Source organism: Oryctolagus cuniculus, chromosome 13 (assembly GCF_964237555.1).
Source record: "Oryctolagus cuniculus chromosome 13, mOryCun1.1, whole genome shotgun sequence".
Classification (NCBI taxonomy): Eukaryota; Metazoa; Chordata; class Mammalia; order Lagomorpha; family Leporidae; genus Oryctolagus; species Oryctolagus cuniculus.
In genome coordinates this window covers 52446071-52462133 of record NC_091444.1, presented here as the reverse complement: position 1 = coordinate 52462133, position 16063 = coordinate 52446071, and the positions used below count along the sequence as shown (strand labels likewise).

General features: G+C 52.9%; 1 protein-coding gene across 4 annotated transcripts in view; it reads left to right on the top strand.

Annotated features, from left to right (window-relative positions):
* Positions 1–16063, top strand: part of PCNX2 (pecanex 2) — a 324094-nt gene extending 308031 nt beyond the window's left edge. For all 4 annotated transcript variants that reach the window (XM_008268254.3, XM_051821460.2, XM_051821462.2 and 1 more), the window contains 6 exons: positions 3434–3578; positions 4392–4622; positions 5158–5432; positions 6091–6278; positions 12833–13281; positions 15087–16063. In XM_008268254.3, the coding sequence (XP_008266476.2) occupies positions 3434–3578; positions 4392–4622; positions 5158–5432; positions 6091–6278; positions 12833–13281; positions 15087–15260 (1462 nt within the window). In that variant the 3' untranslated portion in view covers positions 15261–16063. The remainder of the gene's footprint in view (positions 1–3433; positions 3579–4391; positions 4623–5157; positions 5433–6090; positions 6279–12832; positions 13282–15086) is intronic.

Here is a 16063-nt window from a genome sequence, read left to right as displayed (position 1 = left end):
TGGGACTCAATGATCACCACCAGTCGAGAACCACTATGAGAGAGGGTGCAAGTGGTGACTAGACTAGGCTGGTGAGTGATGTTCTATAAGACTGAATATTAGACAAAAGGAACCTCTGGCTGGAGCAGAGCTATGAGGCTCCTCAGTGGATAAAGAAAGCAGAGGGACAACAGCATGAGCATAATTTTGCTTTAACTGGCCCTCTCCAAAATATGAGTGTCATGAAAGGTAAGGTTTGCGAAGTAAGGAGACTGTGAGAGCCAGAGCTGCTCCGGCAACAGCCCAGCCTCAAACCAGAAAATCACCATTTCCAGGAAGACTGTAAACACCTGTGCTTTCCACCGAACCCCCCCCACCCCCACCCCCACCCCCACCCCGGCCTCTCATCCATACCCATCACCACTGGTTATGCCCTACTTTAGTAGAAGCTGGGGCAGGAACCCAAAAGACAACAAAGGATGAGTTTAACCTGGGTGGACTAGTGCAGTGATAGGGTCAAAGCAATGCTCACCAGACTTTTCTGTTTTTGTTTTTGTTTTAATGTACTCAGTACTAGCTACTCATGATCTTTTCAAAGAGTAATACTTTTCTAGTGCGGCTTTTACTAATATTATAATACTTAATACACACATGATGCCATGTAACTCCCTGCATATATCACAGTCACAGCCTTTGATTACACATGTGCCAAGTTTCTCCAGGGCCTGCCTGTCCTCTCTGCCCCCATGCAAATCCCACACAAGGAGATGTGGTCGTCATCACTCTGCTGCAGGACTTGATGATGGGATGACCTGCTTCACTTACTTCCTCAAGCGGAGTGGGGATGGGGGCTGTTATAGTCCCCTGGAGGCCAACCTTTATTGATTCAGATGCAACACTATTTCCCGAGAGCAGAAGCCCAGTTCCAGCTGTTGTCCTGGAGGCAGGAGCTGTCATTTCTCTGTGGAGTCTTTAAGAGACCAAGCCCTGGGAAGCTCCATGTCAGAAACGTGCTGCAGGTGTCCCGGAAACCGCAGCTCTCTCTGCCTCCCACCCCTCCTCTGCTGGTTACAGCTCGCTGGCTGCCTTCTTCCTCTTCATTCTCTCAAGGGGAAAAGGCAGGTAATGAAACACCTTAGTGGTAGGAAGCCTTGATCTTTAAGGTGCTAGGGATACTGTCCATCTAGTGTAATTCTAACTCAGACTCTGTTTTCTATGTTGAGAATCATTTTAACAGAACAGCATTAAGCACCACAGTGAGTCATTTTCCCTGAAAATAGAAATATCAGGTAAATCGTGTATTGTGGGGGCCTCAGGTGTGAACTCGAGCATCTCAGTGAGGCTGCTTCGGAAGCAGTTTTCCCTACTGATCAGTAAGCAGTCAGTGGCTGCCCTGCAGTACCTCCCTCCTGTCCTTGGCAGTGTTGCTTTGGGTATCTGGGCAAGTCCCTGACTCTGCATTTGTCTTCATTACTTTCATTTGAGGGAGTTTTTTTTTCTCTTAGGCATGTGTCAGACCAGTCAGAGCAAGTAGCGTGGTCTTCCTGATCCTTCCCTGAGTAAATCTCCCCCATTGTTTATAGGATTTAGCTCTCCCATTTTAATACTGAGCCCTCTACCTGGGGAGCATCTTCTAACGTTATCAGCTGAGATCAGGTAGTAATCATTATTCACGTTCTAAAGCCTCCACTCTCGGCACTGGCATCCTTGCAGCCCTGCTCTGCTATCCTCCAACTTCCCTGTCAGTGCGCCCCAGGCAGCTGCAAAAGCTCACAGCTCCAGGAAGCTTTTGTTCCATGAGGTGAGAGACTTTCCAGAGAGGCTGCCTCCTGGATCTCTTTCTGGAAGATTCAGGGCACAGCACCCAGAGCTCCACCGGGGCCAGACACTGACCACTCCTGTTCCCCATGGTCTGCTAAAGCCACAGCGACTTTCTCAAGGGAGTCCATGAAGGAAAGTAGTGATGGCGGCACATTTCAGGACAGCATGCTAGCAAAGTCATCAGAGGAGCTGTTGAATCACACGTCTTGCTCCGTGAGCCAGCTCATTCGATCCTTAGGAGCAACTGTCCCCAGAGAGCCTCCTTCTCACGGATCATCCTGCTCATCCTGTCCCAGTCAGCCCCACAGGGATGCTGTTTCTTCTACTTGCCTCATAACCACCTCTCACGGAAGCCGGAGCTCAGGGTTGCTAGAGGCGGCTGCCATAGAGGATAGTAATAGAAATAAGGGGGAAGAGAAAAGGAGGAACCATTCTTCCTCTCATCAGAGTGCAGGGTGGGTCACTTTCCAAGCCTACTCTCCCTGGTTGTCAAAAATGTAAAGGCCGCAGGCCCCGAGAGATTTCTTTTGGGATATACTACTGTGCTCCGTTCAGGTGTAGGGAATGCAACAAAGCAGGAAAACTCGAAATGGGCAAACCTGGACAAGCTTGGGAGCTCCTGTAGTCTTTCTTCCTTTCTTTTTTTCTATTTCTTTCTTTACTTGTTTGAAAGGCAGAGAGAGCGAGTGAGTGAGTTCTTTTATCTGTGGGTTCACTCCCCAAATGGCCACAACAGTCAGGGCTGGGCCCGTCTGGAGCCAGGAGCCAGGAGTTCCATCCGAGTCTGCCTCATGGGAGGCAGGGAGCTAAGTGCGTGGGCCGCCGCCTGCTGCTGCTGCTGCTTGCCCAAGTGGGTTAGTAGGAAACTGCACCTGGAGCACAGTAGACAGGACCCAAACCAAGCACTCTGGCATAGGATGCGGTCGTCTCAAGCAGCAGCTTAACCAGCCGCACCACAACACCCACCCCAGTCATCCATTTTTAATCCCCACTGTGCTTGTCCCCCGTCACTAAAAAAGGGTGCACCAGGACGTGGATGGTGTCTGCGAACCTAAGTGGCCACTATGAGACTTCATTTGGTTTTATTTCCTGTCTCTGTAATGTTTTAGGTTTCAAAATTTATTATGAGTAATGTAGTCCAAAAATAGTGTCCACCATGTGAAGGGAAACACTAAAAGGAACCCTGGTCCTTAAGCCATGGTCAGCATGGTCACCTCCTGAGAAGTGGCAAGCTGGAGACATGGGCTCTTGCTTGAGACTGGCCTTGAACAATAGCAACCAACACCAGCCAAACTCTGGCCTTGTGTGCACATGTGTTGGGTCACTTCTGACCTGGACTTCTAGAATGTCAGAGATTAAGTACTTGCTGGCCCCGGCCCCTAAAGTGACTGAAGGTGACTCCCACACCTCAGCACGATCAGTTGCCCTGTGAGTCTCAGCCCAGGTGGTTGGGTGAGGCAGTTGGTGCATGTGGTGAGCAGAGAGTCATCTTTCTTTCCCTTCTGGCTCTACCTGGGGGTGATCAACTAGGTTTTCATGTGGGTGAATGAGAGCTGCAAACCTTGCTCACGATGACTAAATTCCGAATGTGTACTGCCTGTGACTTGGCAGTAACTGGAACTCTGTCTTACAGCCTGGATTCTTTCCTGTATGGCCTCCATGCCCTCTTCAAAGGCGACTTTCGGATAACAGCACGGGACGAGTGGGTGTTTGCTGACATGGACCTGCTGCACAGAGTTGTTGCTCCAGCCATCAGGATGTCCCTGAAACTTCACCAGGTGAAAGGCCACTTTTGTTTTAAGATTCATTAATTTATTTGAAGGCAGTAGTGGGAGAGAGAGAGAGAGCGACAGAGAGAAAGAAAGAGAAATCTATCTACAAAGCCAGGAGCACAGAGCTCCATCTGGGTCTCCCAAGTTGGTGGCAGAGGCCCAAGCATTCAGCCATCATCCTCTGCTTTCCCAGGTGCATTAGCAGGGAGCTGGATTATAAGAAATCCTACTGGGACTCGAACTTGCTCTCCAATATAATATGATGGTACTGCAGGGTGCAGCTTAGCTCACTGTGCCCCAATGTCAGCCCCTGAAAGTCCACTTAAAAATATATGAAGCTGAAACTTTAGGGGAATAAAATGACCTTTGAAAAATGCAGTCCTCTCTCTGTATGGCATTATGAGTGGACTCACTCATTAGGTAACTAAGCATTGAGGCTGTTCAGGTACTCTTGACACTGGTCAGTGGCAACCTGTTCTCAACAGCTGCTAGGTGGTGGCATACTCTACTAGGAAGGGGGTGGGCTATTGGCCAGAGACAGTGACATATCAGAAGTGCCAAGTGCATTTAAAATTATGAACATAAGCCATGAAGCTCTTTCTTAGGCCTAATGAGATGACAGCATGTCCTCTGTACCCAGCTCAGGATTCATAAGAAGAGCACGAGAGGGAGGGAGGGAGGGAGGAAGGAGAAAGATGGAGAGAGAGGGAGAGAGAGAGAGAGATGAGGAAAGAAGTTGGCTTTGCAATTCCCTGCAAGCCACCATCTGCACACTGCCCTGGACCTCCCTGAGCCCACGCTTGAACTTCTCCCCACCAGGACCAGTTCACTTGCCCTGATGAGTATGAGGACCCAGTGGTCCTCTACGAGGCCATCCAGTCCTTCCAGAAGAAAGTGGTGATCTGCCACGAGGGTGATCCCGCCTGGAGGGGCGCCGTGCTGTCCAATAAGGAGGAGCTGCTCACCCTGCGGCACGTGGTAGACGAGGGTTCCGACGAGTACAAGGTCATCATGCTGCACAAAAGCTTCCTGAGCTTCAAGGTGATCAAGGTAGGCAAGGTAGCCATGCTTTCCAGGTCTCCCGTAGGCACACGTCTCTTGTGCGTGAGAAGAAAGAGAACAGTGCTTAGCATGGGCCAGCACCCTCGTTCAGAGGCACAGTCTTAGAGGAGGGTCGGTCAAGGTGGGTGCTGAATCCACTGGCAAGACCATTTCTCAGCTGGGGGAAGGACGTGGGGAGAAGGCCTGGCAGACACCCATGTGGATGGCGGTCAGGACCTCCGGAGCTCCAAACCTTTCTCTGAATCTAAGAGCCTTGTTCCCAACGACTCTTTTCATGGAGGTTAAAACCTCTGGACTATAACAGAAACTTACTGTATTTTCTTTTCTCTCAGTTGCCCTATGGAAACAGTGTCATATGTGTCTCAGAGGGCTGACATCTGGCTTGACTGTGAAAAGAGCTTTAGGCCAAAGTGTTGTCATCACAGATATGCAGCCCCAGAGCTCTGCTCACTCACTAAATCCAACAGACTCAAAAACACACAGACCATCTGCCTCTGTCCCCTGTTCCTTCCATGATCTGCAGGTCAACAAAGAGTGCGTGCGAGGACTGTGGGCTGGGCAGCAGCAGGAGCTCATCTTCCTGCGCAACCGCAACCCGGAGCGCGGTAGCATCCAGAACAACAAGCAGGTGCTCCGAAACCTCATCAACTCCTCCTGCGACCAGCCCCTGGGGTACCCCATGTTCGTCTCCCCCTTGACCACATCCTATCTAGGGACCCACAGGCAGCTGAAGAACGTCTGGGGTGGACCCGTCACCTTGGACAGGATCGGCACGTGGTTCTGCACCAAGTGGTTGCGGTAGGTTTTTACCAACATAGGCTTCTGTAGCTAGGTGCTGTGGGGGGTGTGGGGTCGTGGAGCAGCCTCATACTTGGGTTAGAATTTCACTGCCAGTCACCATCGTCTCAGTGGATCCAAACTGCTGGACCTGAGAGACATCTGACAGATCACTTGTCTCCACAAGCAACCCCAGATTCGGAATCCATGGGCAATCTCATGCAGATGAGAATCTCTTTCTCCCTAACCGTTTTTCACACTGAGAGCCTGCTTGCGTGTTCGCAGTGCTGCTGAGATTCTGGGTGTTTGGGAGTAACTGTCCCACATCAGCTGGAAAGAACCAGGCCTGAACTCCAGCACACGGCTCTTATCCAATATGGCCACTAAACCAGTTTAGCCCTAAGTCTCTGGCTGCTTGGGGTGAATTCCAGGAAGTTTGCCTGAATATAACTGAGTTTCTTACCAGGCCTTAGGGCTCCCCTGAGAGGGTGCAGTCTTTTTATTTGTTAGACACTGAGGTGGGAAAAACCAAACCCCCTCCCCAACCTGGAATCGGGAGTTTGCTGCTCCCTTGGAGAGCAGGGTCTGTGGTCCTGATGTAGCCCTGGCTCTGGTGAGCCATGGAGGGGCATTGGAAATGTTTTGCTGAGGGTCCCCTGAGGATTTCTCCCTCACACAGAGTGCGGAAGGACTGCAACGCCGGCCAGCACAGCCGCGGCAACATTGAGGACGTGGATGGCGGAGGGGCCCCGTCGGCAGGCGGCAGCAATGCCCCAAGCGGTGACAGCCAGGAGAGCAGTGCAGAGCAGCCCAGGAAACATGGCTCCCAGCACTGGGCCTCACCCCAGGAAGGGATGCAGAGGACAGGTAGGTGCAGCTAGGACCTCAGGTCATAGATAAAAGTCCATTTGGTCACAGCAACCAAGGCCATAGGTTATGTTGTCATTCTAATCCCTGAGAGGTTGTAATAAAAAATCAGCATCCGGCCAACAGGTGCCTGAAATTTACTGGCTTTTGTTGGCTGTGCTCAGAAAAAAAAAAAAAAAAACTGTTTGGTTCACCTTTTATCATTCATCTGTCTGTCCATTCATAACCTTGGCCCTCACATCCGTCTGTCTCTCTGTCTACATGTGCAGCGGCCGGCCATCTCTGTCTCCATGGCCGCTGGATCATGTGCCCTCTGGGTCTGGCTGTGTGGGAGCTCTGGACGGTGTCCTCCCATTCTGCAAGCACCTGTGGTGCGTGCACTGACACAGCCTGCCCTCCCTCTGCTGCATCCCTCTGGCTCTCCCTTTCCGCCACTTCCTCTAAGAAAAGGGGAGGAAGGGCAGCTGGGGCCAGGTTCGGCTGAGTCCAAAGTTTAAAATTGTGTTTAAACTAATGCCCAGATAGGTAAGCTGGAACAGATGGGTGCAGTTCTGAAATCTTGCTGGTGGCACCATGTAGGGAGCAGGGGCGGCCCGCCTGGGAAAGGAGGTCCAGAGGCTCACAGTGGACGAGTCTTGGGACTGCAGGAGACACAGATGCTCTGCCTGGCTCCTGCTGGTCCCTGGTATGGCCCTCTAAAGGTTGTTCATGGTTTCACCCTATGGCCTCAGTTCTTCCTCACCATCCAGAAACATTAATAAGCATCCTTGTGCATGCTTCCCTGGCCAGCTGTGCACCAAACGAGCTAGGAGAACTAGTCCCTGGCTTCTGGGAGCACCCAGAGCAAGGCAAGATTGAGGAGACAGATACATAAGGTGGGGTAGGGGGTGGGGAAAACAGGTACGTGGTAGAGAATTAATCGATACATGATAGAAATAAACGTAGGTAGGTAGGTTGGTAGGTAGCTACCTGTGCAAATACGTGATCTCAGTTACTCAAGAGAAGAAAAAAGGCCCCTCTGCAGCTGGATGCTGCCTGCCCTGAGCCCCAGCAGAGCACCTGCCCCAGGCCTCCAGTGCTGTGGCTGCCTGGGGACCACATGAAAAATGTGAAGTTCAAGATCACGGAAGTGATTTTGCGGATGGGAAAATACAAGGTAGGTGAGTCAGGGTTCAGCAGGCAGCAGTGTGCCCAGGTGACCAACTCGTCTGTACAGACAAAGACTGGAGTCTGGGGAGGGCCTGAGGGCATCAGGGCTCCACAAGCCTCAAACCTCATGAAATGCCTTTTTCCTTCTCTCACAAGTGAGTGAAACAGCACCTGCAACTGGCTTTGACCTGGAAAAGCTGGTGTTCCTTCCTCTCCTCCTAATCCACTGGCCTTGGGGAGTAAGCCCCACCCCGCCAGGGCCTGTGGCTGGAAGCCATCAAAGAAATCATAAGCTTTTGTGGCAGATGTTGGAGCAAGGTCTTCTAGCACCCAAACCAGCTGTTAATTTTTCATTATTGCTTCTTAAAACTGTTCCTACCATGGCCACCCCTGACTTTCCATGTTTTACAAGTTAAGACAGCAGGCCTAGAAAAATACCCACCAGCCAGGGCTCCCAGTCCTCCTGACCACTGGCAGTTTGCCCAGCCTGAGTGCGCCCCAGGCTCTGACACCTGCTGCAGGGTTTGGGGGACTTTCCCAAGTCCCTGGCCAAGCCCCAGCAGTTTTGAACAAACCTGCCTTGCTGCTGTGCCATCCTTTTGTGCCCCGTGCTGCAAGGCTAATATTTGATAAACATTAGCAGGTGTCCAGAGTGGTTCTGTAGGAGCATCCAGAATGCTTTCTCTGCAGATCCCCCTTCACCATCCTTACCCTACAGGCAAAGAGCCTGGGCATAGAGAAGGCAAGCACTAACCAGAGCCCCAGATTAGGGGTAATCTGGGATTCAGACCCAGACACGAGGGCCCCAGAACCTGGGATCCTTCCATGGCGCTGGTCCTGGGGTGCTGCCTCCTCTGAGGACAGTTCTTGCTCCCAGCCCTGGGAGTGAGGCAAGAGAAGCAGGATTACCTGACAGCACCTCGCACATCACACTCACTCCCAGCACTCCATCTGTGCTGCTGGCAATGTCCCCACCTGCAGCGACTTTGTCTTGTGCCCAGGCTGGCCAGGGCTCCACAGGGAGGAGCAGGAAAACTGATGCCCCAGTTCTTCCTGAAGCAGCCAGCCAGGGCTCCTTTGCTTCCTTGCTGTGGTCAGGACAGGGGACAAAGTTGGCACAGGGGCTGCTATGGGTCCCTCCCTGGCTCAGCAAGCCACATGAATCTGTTGAACAGTGGCTTCTGCAGAATAAAGCAGATTGATTTAGCAGTGCCGCAACGGCAGGTGCTACAGGCAGGGCAGCTTGAACGGCAAAAATGCTTGTCTCCCACTCAGGAGGCTGGAAGGCTGCAGTCAGGGTGTGGGCAGGGCTGGTTCCTCTGGAGCACTAGGAGGGTGTTCTGCTCCACAGCTGTCCCCTTGGTCCTGGCGGGTCTGGCCATCCTTGCATGCCTTGGCTACTGGAAGCCTCACCCTGACATCCACCTTCATCTTCACCTGGGGTTCTCCCTCTGTATGTGTGCCTGTCTCCAAATCCCCACTCTTTCTAAGGTCACTGGTCCTGTGTGGATGAGGGCCCCACCCTACACCAGTAAATTACATCAGCAACAACCCTTTCTCCAAATAAGATCACATGTGGAGGCGCTGGGGGTGAGGATGTCAGTATTTGAACTTGGTGGGGACACAATTCAACCTGAAGCAAAACCCCAGGCTCTTTCCTCGTCTGAGGCCTCTGCCTGCCAGAATGCACCATCCAGAATGCTCTGCAGAAGCCCTAAGACTGAACTCTCTTCTGCTGATGCCTGGTGGTGCAGGGCCCTGAGTGCACAGAGCTGGGATAATCCTAGGAATAGCCAGTGGACTCCCACTGAAGCACCCTCACTCCTGACAAACAGCAAATGCTGCCCGTTCCCTCTGGGTCAGTGAGGGGCACTCAGAGACCCTCGGCAGCGTTGTCTCACCAGGTGCCCCTGACCGACCACCTCCTGCCCAGGGGCTGAGCGAGAGAGCAGTCAGAGTTTTTCCTTGACGAGGGCAGGCAAAATGTTTTCAGTCAGCTTGAGACACCGCACCCATGGCCCTGGGGTCCCAAGGACAGCAGGCCCTGAAAAGGAGGCCACCATGCAGGAGGGGGAGCCTCACCTAGCCCAGCTGCCCCTGTCCGGGACACTCCAGGAAAGCCATCCACCATCAGCCCAACCTCGCAGGTGGGAAGCTGTCAGTGCTGCAGACATAATGGTTCCATTGCACTTGTGGCTTCTCTGGCCTCCACTCGCCCTCCTCCCAGCTGAATCATTTAACAGTGACCTGAATTGAGATGCAACCCCCAGAAAGGAGGCCAGGAACCTGCTCGGCCCATCCTGGGATGTTGAGGCCATTTCCCGGTGACAGGGAGAACATTCCTCATCCTGATCTTTGACCCTAGAATATCACCTTTACTTCCCAACCCCATGGACTTCCTGTCCTCACTGGAGGCCCCTTAGGCCTGTCTGCAGGTGCCTACTTGTGGGTCTCAGCCTCTAAGTGAAGGTGTTTTTTCTTCTTTCCAAGTGGTCCTAACAGCCAAGGTTGAGAAGCTCTCCCACCCCCAGACTAGGACTCCATGAGTCCCTGCCAGGTTAGTTTTGGAGTTTGGTTCCTCATGTTCCCTGTTTGCCAGTCAGTGTGCTGAGTTCTGAGCTTATAGAAACAGTGCCACTGTCATTTGCTTCAGAAAGTCAGGGCAAATGGTGGCCAGCACGATGTGTCAAACAGCTGTGGCAGCGTGCTAAGTACTGTTTAAGAGGTAGTCACGGGCCTCTCAGAGGTGGAGCAGCTGACTCTCTGGGAATGGCATGACCGAGAGGCTTAGTCAAATAGCAGTGAGTGAGCAGTTGTGCTGAATTTGAACCAAATACTAACAAGGGCTTGTTGCACTATCGGTGACCAAGACTGAACTCCTATAACTGGAGACCCAAATGTCCCCTCCCTTCCTGGGCCCTTGCCTCAGTTTCCACCAAGCATCCGCAGGGATCCTTCCTGAGACCCACAACCAGAATGCTGGTGCCTGCGTGCCCAGCTGTCAGGCTCTCACTGTGCCAACCTCAGCCAGGGCCAGACCACCCAGAAGGTTCATGCTGGGGCAAAAAGTGTCCATCACGGCTGGAGGAGCTTGGCCCAGCCTTGGAGGCTGGTGACCTACTTACCAAATCATGGCCACTTTGAATCCCAAGTTGTAGGGGAGGGCTAGGCTCTTCTATTGGTAAAGATTTTCCCCACCTTACGGATAACAATCAAAGCCAGGGAATAAGTGCCATTATAATGAGCCAAGACAAGTCATTTGTGTGGTATTCCCATTCAGGTCTTAAAAGGTTGGCCCTAGAAAGACTTCTAATTTGATAATGCAGTCATTGGAAAAATAAGTGAAATTATAAAATCCCGAGTAGCAAAAAGGAATTTAGGATGGTTTGCTTATTTGATGGTGCTGTTCTCCTTGCAGAATTAAAATTGAAACCAAAAGACAATCAGCAACAACAAAGAGAAAATCCAAAGCCATGCAATTGGAGGGGGGAGGTGGCGGGTACGTGTCCTACATGGACAGCAGCCCACTCCCCATTGCCACACAGATTTTTCCCAGAAAAACCTGGGAAAGCCCCACCAAGCCTGGGGCTCCTCTCTGGGGTATCAAAGTCACTGATTTGCAGATGACTGTGGCACAGTTTTGGACATTGACAGTGAAAATTATACACAGATGTTCAGTCTCTCCAGATTCTGAAATAAACCAGCAAACACCATCCCTGTTCTTGGTTCTGATTTGTCAGGGTCCTTTTTCTCTGTAAGAGCCACAAATTCAACTCCATAGCATGGACCCTTAGGCAGCAGAAGTGTGCAGCCCAGAGCGCACGCATCCTGGGGAGGCTAATGCCAGACCTGAGGATCATGAGCAGCAATGTGGGGTTAGCACCCCGTTTTCTCAGCCTCTGGGTGGGAGACAGTGAGGTGGGAGCACCATGCCCTCTGGCAACAGGCACCCCACCACGGCAGCATCCAAGTGGGCACTGTGGCAGAAAGGCCTTTCATCCCGTAAGCTGCTGCGGGGAGGAGTGGGGCTGGAGGGGACCCCTGGACCTTCCATCGTAAGGTTTGTCCCCTAAGGAGTTGGCTTTCAAATGCTGTGGCCCTTCTCCATTCCCTTGCAGAGCTGGGGAGCTGTTTTTCTGCCAAGGGCCATTTGGATATTTATAGCATCCCTGGGCCATACAAAATAATCAACTTAAAATGAACCTGCTCTAGATTTATTGAATTTTGAGTCAAGCATGCAGTCGCCTTGGCTGGGCCAGACCCAGTGATTTCATGAGTCTTACAGGACGTTCCCCACCCTGCTGGGGCATGTGTGAATGCTTTGGAATCACCAGAAGCACATGGAGTGTCTTGGGTGCTGGGGGAAGGTGGGACCTGAGACAATGCACAGTTCAGCCCTTTCCGGTGCCTACTTCTCAGGCTCCTCACTGTTTATGGATTTCCTGCCTGAGGGTGGCAGCTTCAGGAGACACACCCCCGAGGTACTTGGTAGAAGCTGTGACATCGCCAGCTGTTCTCTTCCAAGTAGTATCTTAAAATTAGACCCTAGTGACCACTGATGCTTAAGTTAAGCAGCCCAGTGTTCTGGCAAGCAGCTGCTTTCCTTCTAACCACTAGCTGATGAAGCTGGTTTAGATGCTGCACAGGGGACTGGGGCACAGAAAACCCACCTGGAGTTTCCTTCTTGCCGAGGCATGGACAGGACCAAACCTTCGGGGGCAGTCTACTCCTTGTTCTCAAAAATGGCTTTGTTGAGCCCAGTCTCAGCAAGAGCTGGGGCCAGAGGAGCCCGGAGGGAAGGACTGGCAAGAGAAGCAGGGCCACACCAGGGGAGAAACCACAAGACCTGAGGCCTGGGGCTGGCCAGGGCCACCTTTCAGGGTTTGACCTGCAAGATTTTGATATCTGGGGAACTCTGAGAACACAGAGGCCTCAACATGTGGTTCCAAGGCATCCCCCTTGATTTCCCTAGGCATTGTGTTTTCCTTATCACCACTTATCAGATAAGCATAGAAAGATAAGAACCAAGGGCCTGAGCCAAGAACAAATTTGTTCAAGTGTGCGTTCGTTACACTGTGGTATCCTCTTGATTTGCCTGGACTAAGTGTCTTCCAGGGCTGCAGGATTTTCTGTGCTAAAACCAGGAACGTTACAGGCAGATTGGCAGGTAGGTCGCCAAGCTGCAGCTCCCTACCCCACTGTGACCTCGACCCGCGGGGCTCCCTGGGGCTGGTTCTTCCATTCTCAGGGCCTCGACTCTTTGGCCAGGCAGGGGGCGAGCTGTTTTGGCCTAGTACGTGGCAGACTGCTCTGGGCTCTTTGGGTCCAGACAGACCAGGCAGCCTGCATCACACAGAAACTAACGCTGGTGACCACCTGCTGCAATGTTCTGTTTTCTCTTAAAGGCAGGAGGAAAGGCAGGAGCCAGTCTGTCCAGGCACACTCTGCGCTAAGCCAAAGGCTGCCTACCCTGAGCTCCTCTGGTCCTATCTTAGAGAGCCGCCAGGTCTTTCTGCAGGCGTCCACGTCGGTCCACGAGTTGGCCCAGAGGCTCTCGGGCAGCCGGCTCTCTCTGCACACCTCGGCTGCATCCCTGCACTCCCAGCCCCCACCTGTCACCACCACGGGCCACCTGAGTGTCCGCGAGCGGGCGGAGGCGCTCATCAGGTCCAGCCTGGGCTCCTCCACCAGCTCCACCCTCAGCTTCCTCTTCGGCAAGAGGAGCTTCTCCAGCGCGCTCGTCATCTCGGGACTGTCTGCCGCCGAGGGGGGCAACACCAGTGACACCCAGTCCTCCAGCAGCGTCAACATCGCAATGGGCCCCTCGGCCAGGGCTGCCAGCCAGGCCACCCGGGTAAGGAGCTGGTCTGGGTGGGAACTGGGGCTCCAGGCCTGGGCTGCTTTACCACGGACTGCTCCGGGGCTCCCAGCCCTTCTGCCTCCTTGATAGCTCCCAGAGTGTTGACAGCAAGTACAGAGACTCCCAGTGGCTCATCTCCAAAGAGGACAGGATGGGCACTCGTACCCTGTGCTGAGTAACACCAGGCAGGCACTGCGCAGGTGTGCAGCTCAATTGCCACGTCGGGGTGTGGGAGGGGTACTCAGGGACAGTGTTCCCCATTCATCCAAGTAGTGAGGGCAGGAAGACAACATCCACACTGGAGTTAAATTACCATCGCTTCTCATCCAATAGATCTAATTTTAAAGCTGCTGAGACGGCCTACTACATTTGGTGATTTAAATACTAGACAGCAGGTTTTAAGGACTTCATGCAAATCAGTCATGACTTGTTCAGGATCCTCAGCTAGATGCCATTAGATGAACACATGAGCTTCCCCAGTGTAAGTAAATACCCAGCAGCTGCCTCATGTAGAGTGATAGGGAGGGAACGTTTTAGGTGGCATTAAGGCAAAACTGAGCCACGTTTGGAACTTCCTCCTGCTGCTTCTGCATGTGCGCTCATTTTCCTGCAGGAAGGAGTCCCAGAAGCTTGGCCCCTCACTCTGAGTGTAGGGATCTGGAGGTGGGGGAGAAGGTGCCGCCTGCCCTCTCCTCCATGAGGAGCTGCTGTCCAGGCAGGTGCCTCCCGCCCAGTGGGAACCAAGGCTGGGGTGGGAGGGTCTGGCCTGGAGTCATGGGGCTGCAGCAATAGTGTGCCATCTGTGTGTGCTGGCACCGGGTGGCTTATGGGCTTCCTGGAAACCCCAGGCCACACTGGCTACACACAAGGAGCTGGCCACCACAGGACTTTCACCTGTGTTTGGAAAACTCAGTGTGTTAACTCCCTCGTCTCCTTTTTTCCTTTCCTCAATAAAAATGCAAACCATCACTTCCTGCACCCTAGTCTGAGTTGAAGTCACAATCTGTGGATATAGTTCTGGGTCTCTGGCAAATTCTCCTCCCTGTCCGGCAAGGGTGGCTGAGTGCTAGGGTCTGGGTGTCCAGTCAAACCTGCAGGAACTCGGCATTGGTGACAGAGGCACCCGTGTACGAAATGATACTGGCCAAGACCTAGAGAAGTCAGACATGTGACTAGCCTTTCTCATGAGCCACCTCTTCGCAGTGCGACCAGGTCACCTAAGCAAAGGTCCCACATCCAATGGCCTGCTGGAGTCAGACTCAGAACTTCAGAGGCGCGTGCACGCTACCCTCAACGGCCAGCCCTGCAGTCCTATGTCATTGACGTGACTTCAGAACCTGCCCTTGGGGATGCTGGGACAGCAGCCCTGGGCTGCTACAGCGAGGCCAGAGCTGGAGGATTTGGGGGTGGGAGGGGTGGGCAGTGGGCTGGCATCGAGGCTCAATAGGCTAATCCTCCACCTGTGGCGCCTGCACCCCAGGTTCTAGTCCCGGTCGGGGTGCCAGATTCTGTCCCGGTTGCCCCTCTTCCAGTCCAGCTCTCTGCTGTGGCCTGGGAGTACAGTGGAGGATAGCCCAAGTCGTTGGGCCCTGCACCCACATGGGAGACCAGGAGAAGCACTTGGCTCCTGGCTTCGGATCGGCACGTGCCGGCCGGCCACTGTGGGGTGAACCAACAGAAAAAGAAAAAGGAAGACCTTTTCTCTGTCTCTCGGTCCACTCTGCCTGTCAAAAAAAAAAAAAAAAGTGGGCAGTGACCGAGTGCTGAGCGGCTCACTGCTTCTGTCTTCTCCCTGGCAGCACTTCTCCGAGCCCTATGAGTCACCTGATACCACGGAGCAGGGGCAGCCTGGTGACCAGCGTCTGGCTGAGGCAGTGGCAGAGAGCCGCGGGCTGACCTGCAGAAGAGCAAGCCAGGAGGACATGGGCCTGGACGACACGGCCTCCCAGCAAAGCGCTTCGGACGAACAGTAGTGCGCAAGCGTTCGCTTCGGAAAAAACGGACTCCTCCGCGGCTCTCAGCTTCCTACGTCTTCCCTGGGTTCCCCCAGCCAGCTGGCGCTACCACTGCAACCCACGTAGGGCTGATCCTGTGGGAGAGTGGGAGCTGTCTAGAAAACTGAATGACTTTAACTCAGGTTCTTGAAAAAACCTCATATGATGGAGGGAAAAAAGACACCACGCCTCCTCCCCCAAGAGCTCCATGCCCTGGGCAGCGCGAGGCAGGCAGCACCGCCGACTCCCCAGACTGGCGTTTCAAACAAAAGCCACTGAGTATCTTCAAACAACTAAAGTTAAGTAGAGCCTGTAACTAACTCCTTCGTGCCCTGGTGAAAATAAGACAACTGCATGTTAAATAATCAGCATTTTACACATTAACTGTTAGCACGAGGAAGAAACAGAAAGCAACATGTAAGAAAGACACCATCAGCTGGTCAAATGCATTAAGGTTAACATCTAGGTGTCAGGAAAACCTCATCTGTTTGTAACATTTACGCAGTTGTTCCATGTAAAATAGTGGCAGCTTCACTACCCGAACCGTGACAATGCATGCAGTCCTGTCTAAGGTATTCTAGAGGAACAGCCAGGCTACGTGACGATGTGAGTGGCCAGCGAGTCCAGTCGGCGCGTGGAGCATCGCGGAGCCACCTGGCGTTCCTCCACGCAGTTCCGCGAGCTGCACGGAACATCCGCTCGTCTTCCAAGCTGAGCAACCTCCACGGATCACAGCACACTTGCACACACCTTTGTTTTTGGAATTAAAATGTTTACAGTTA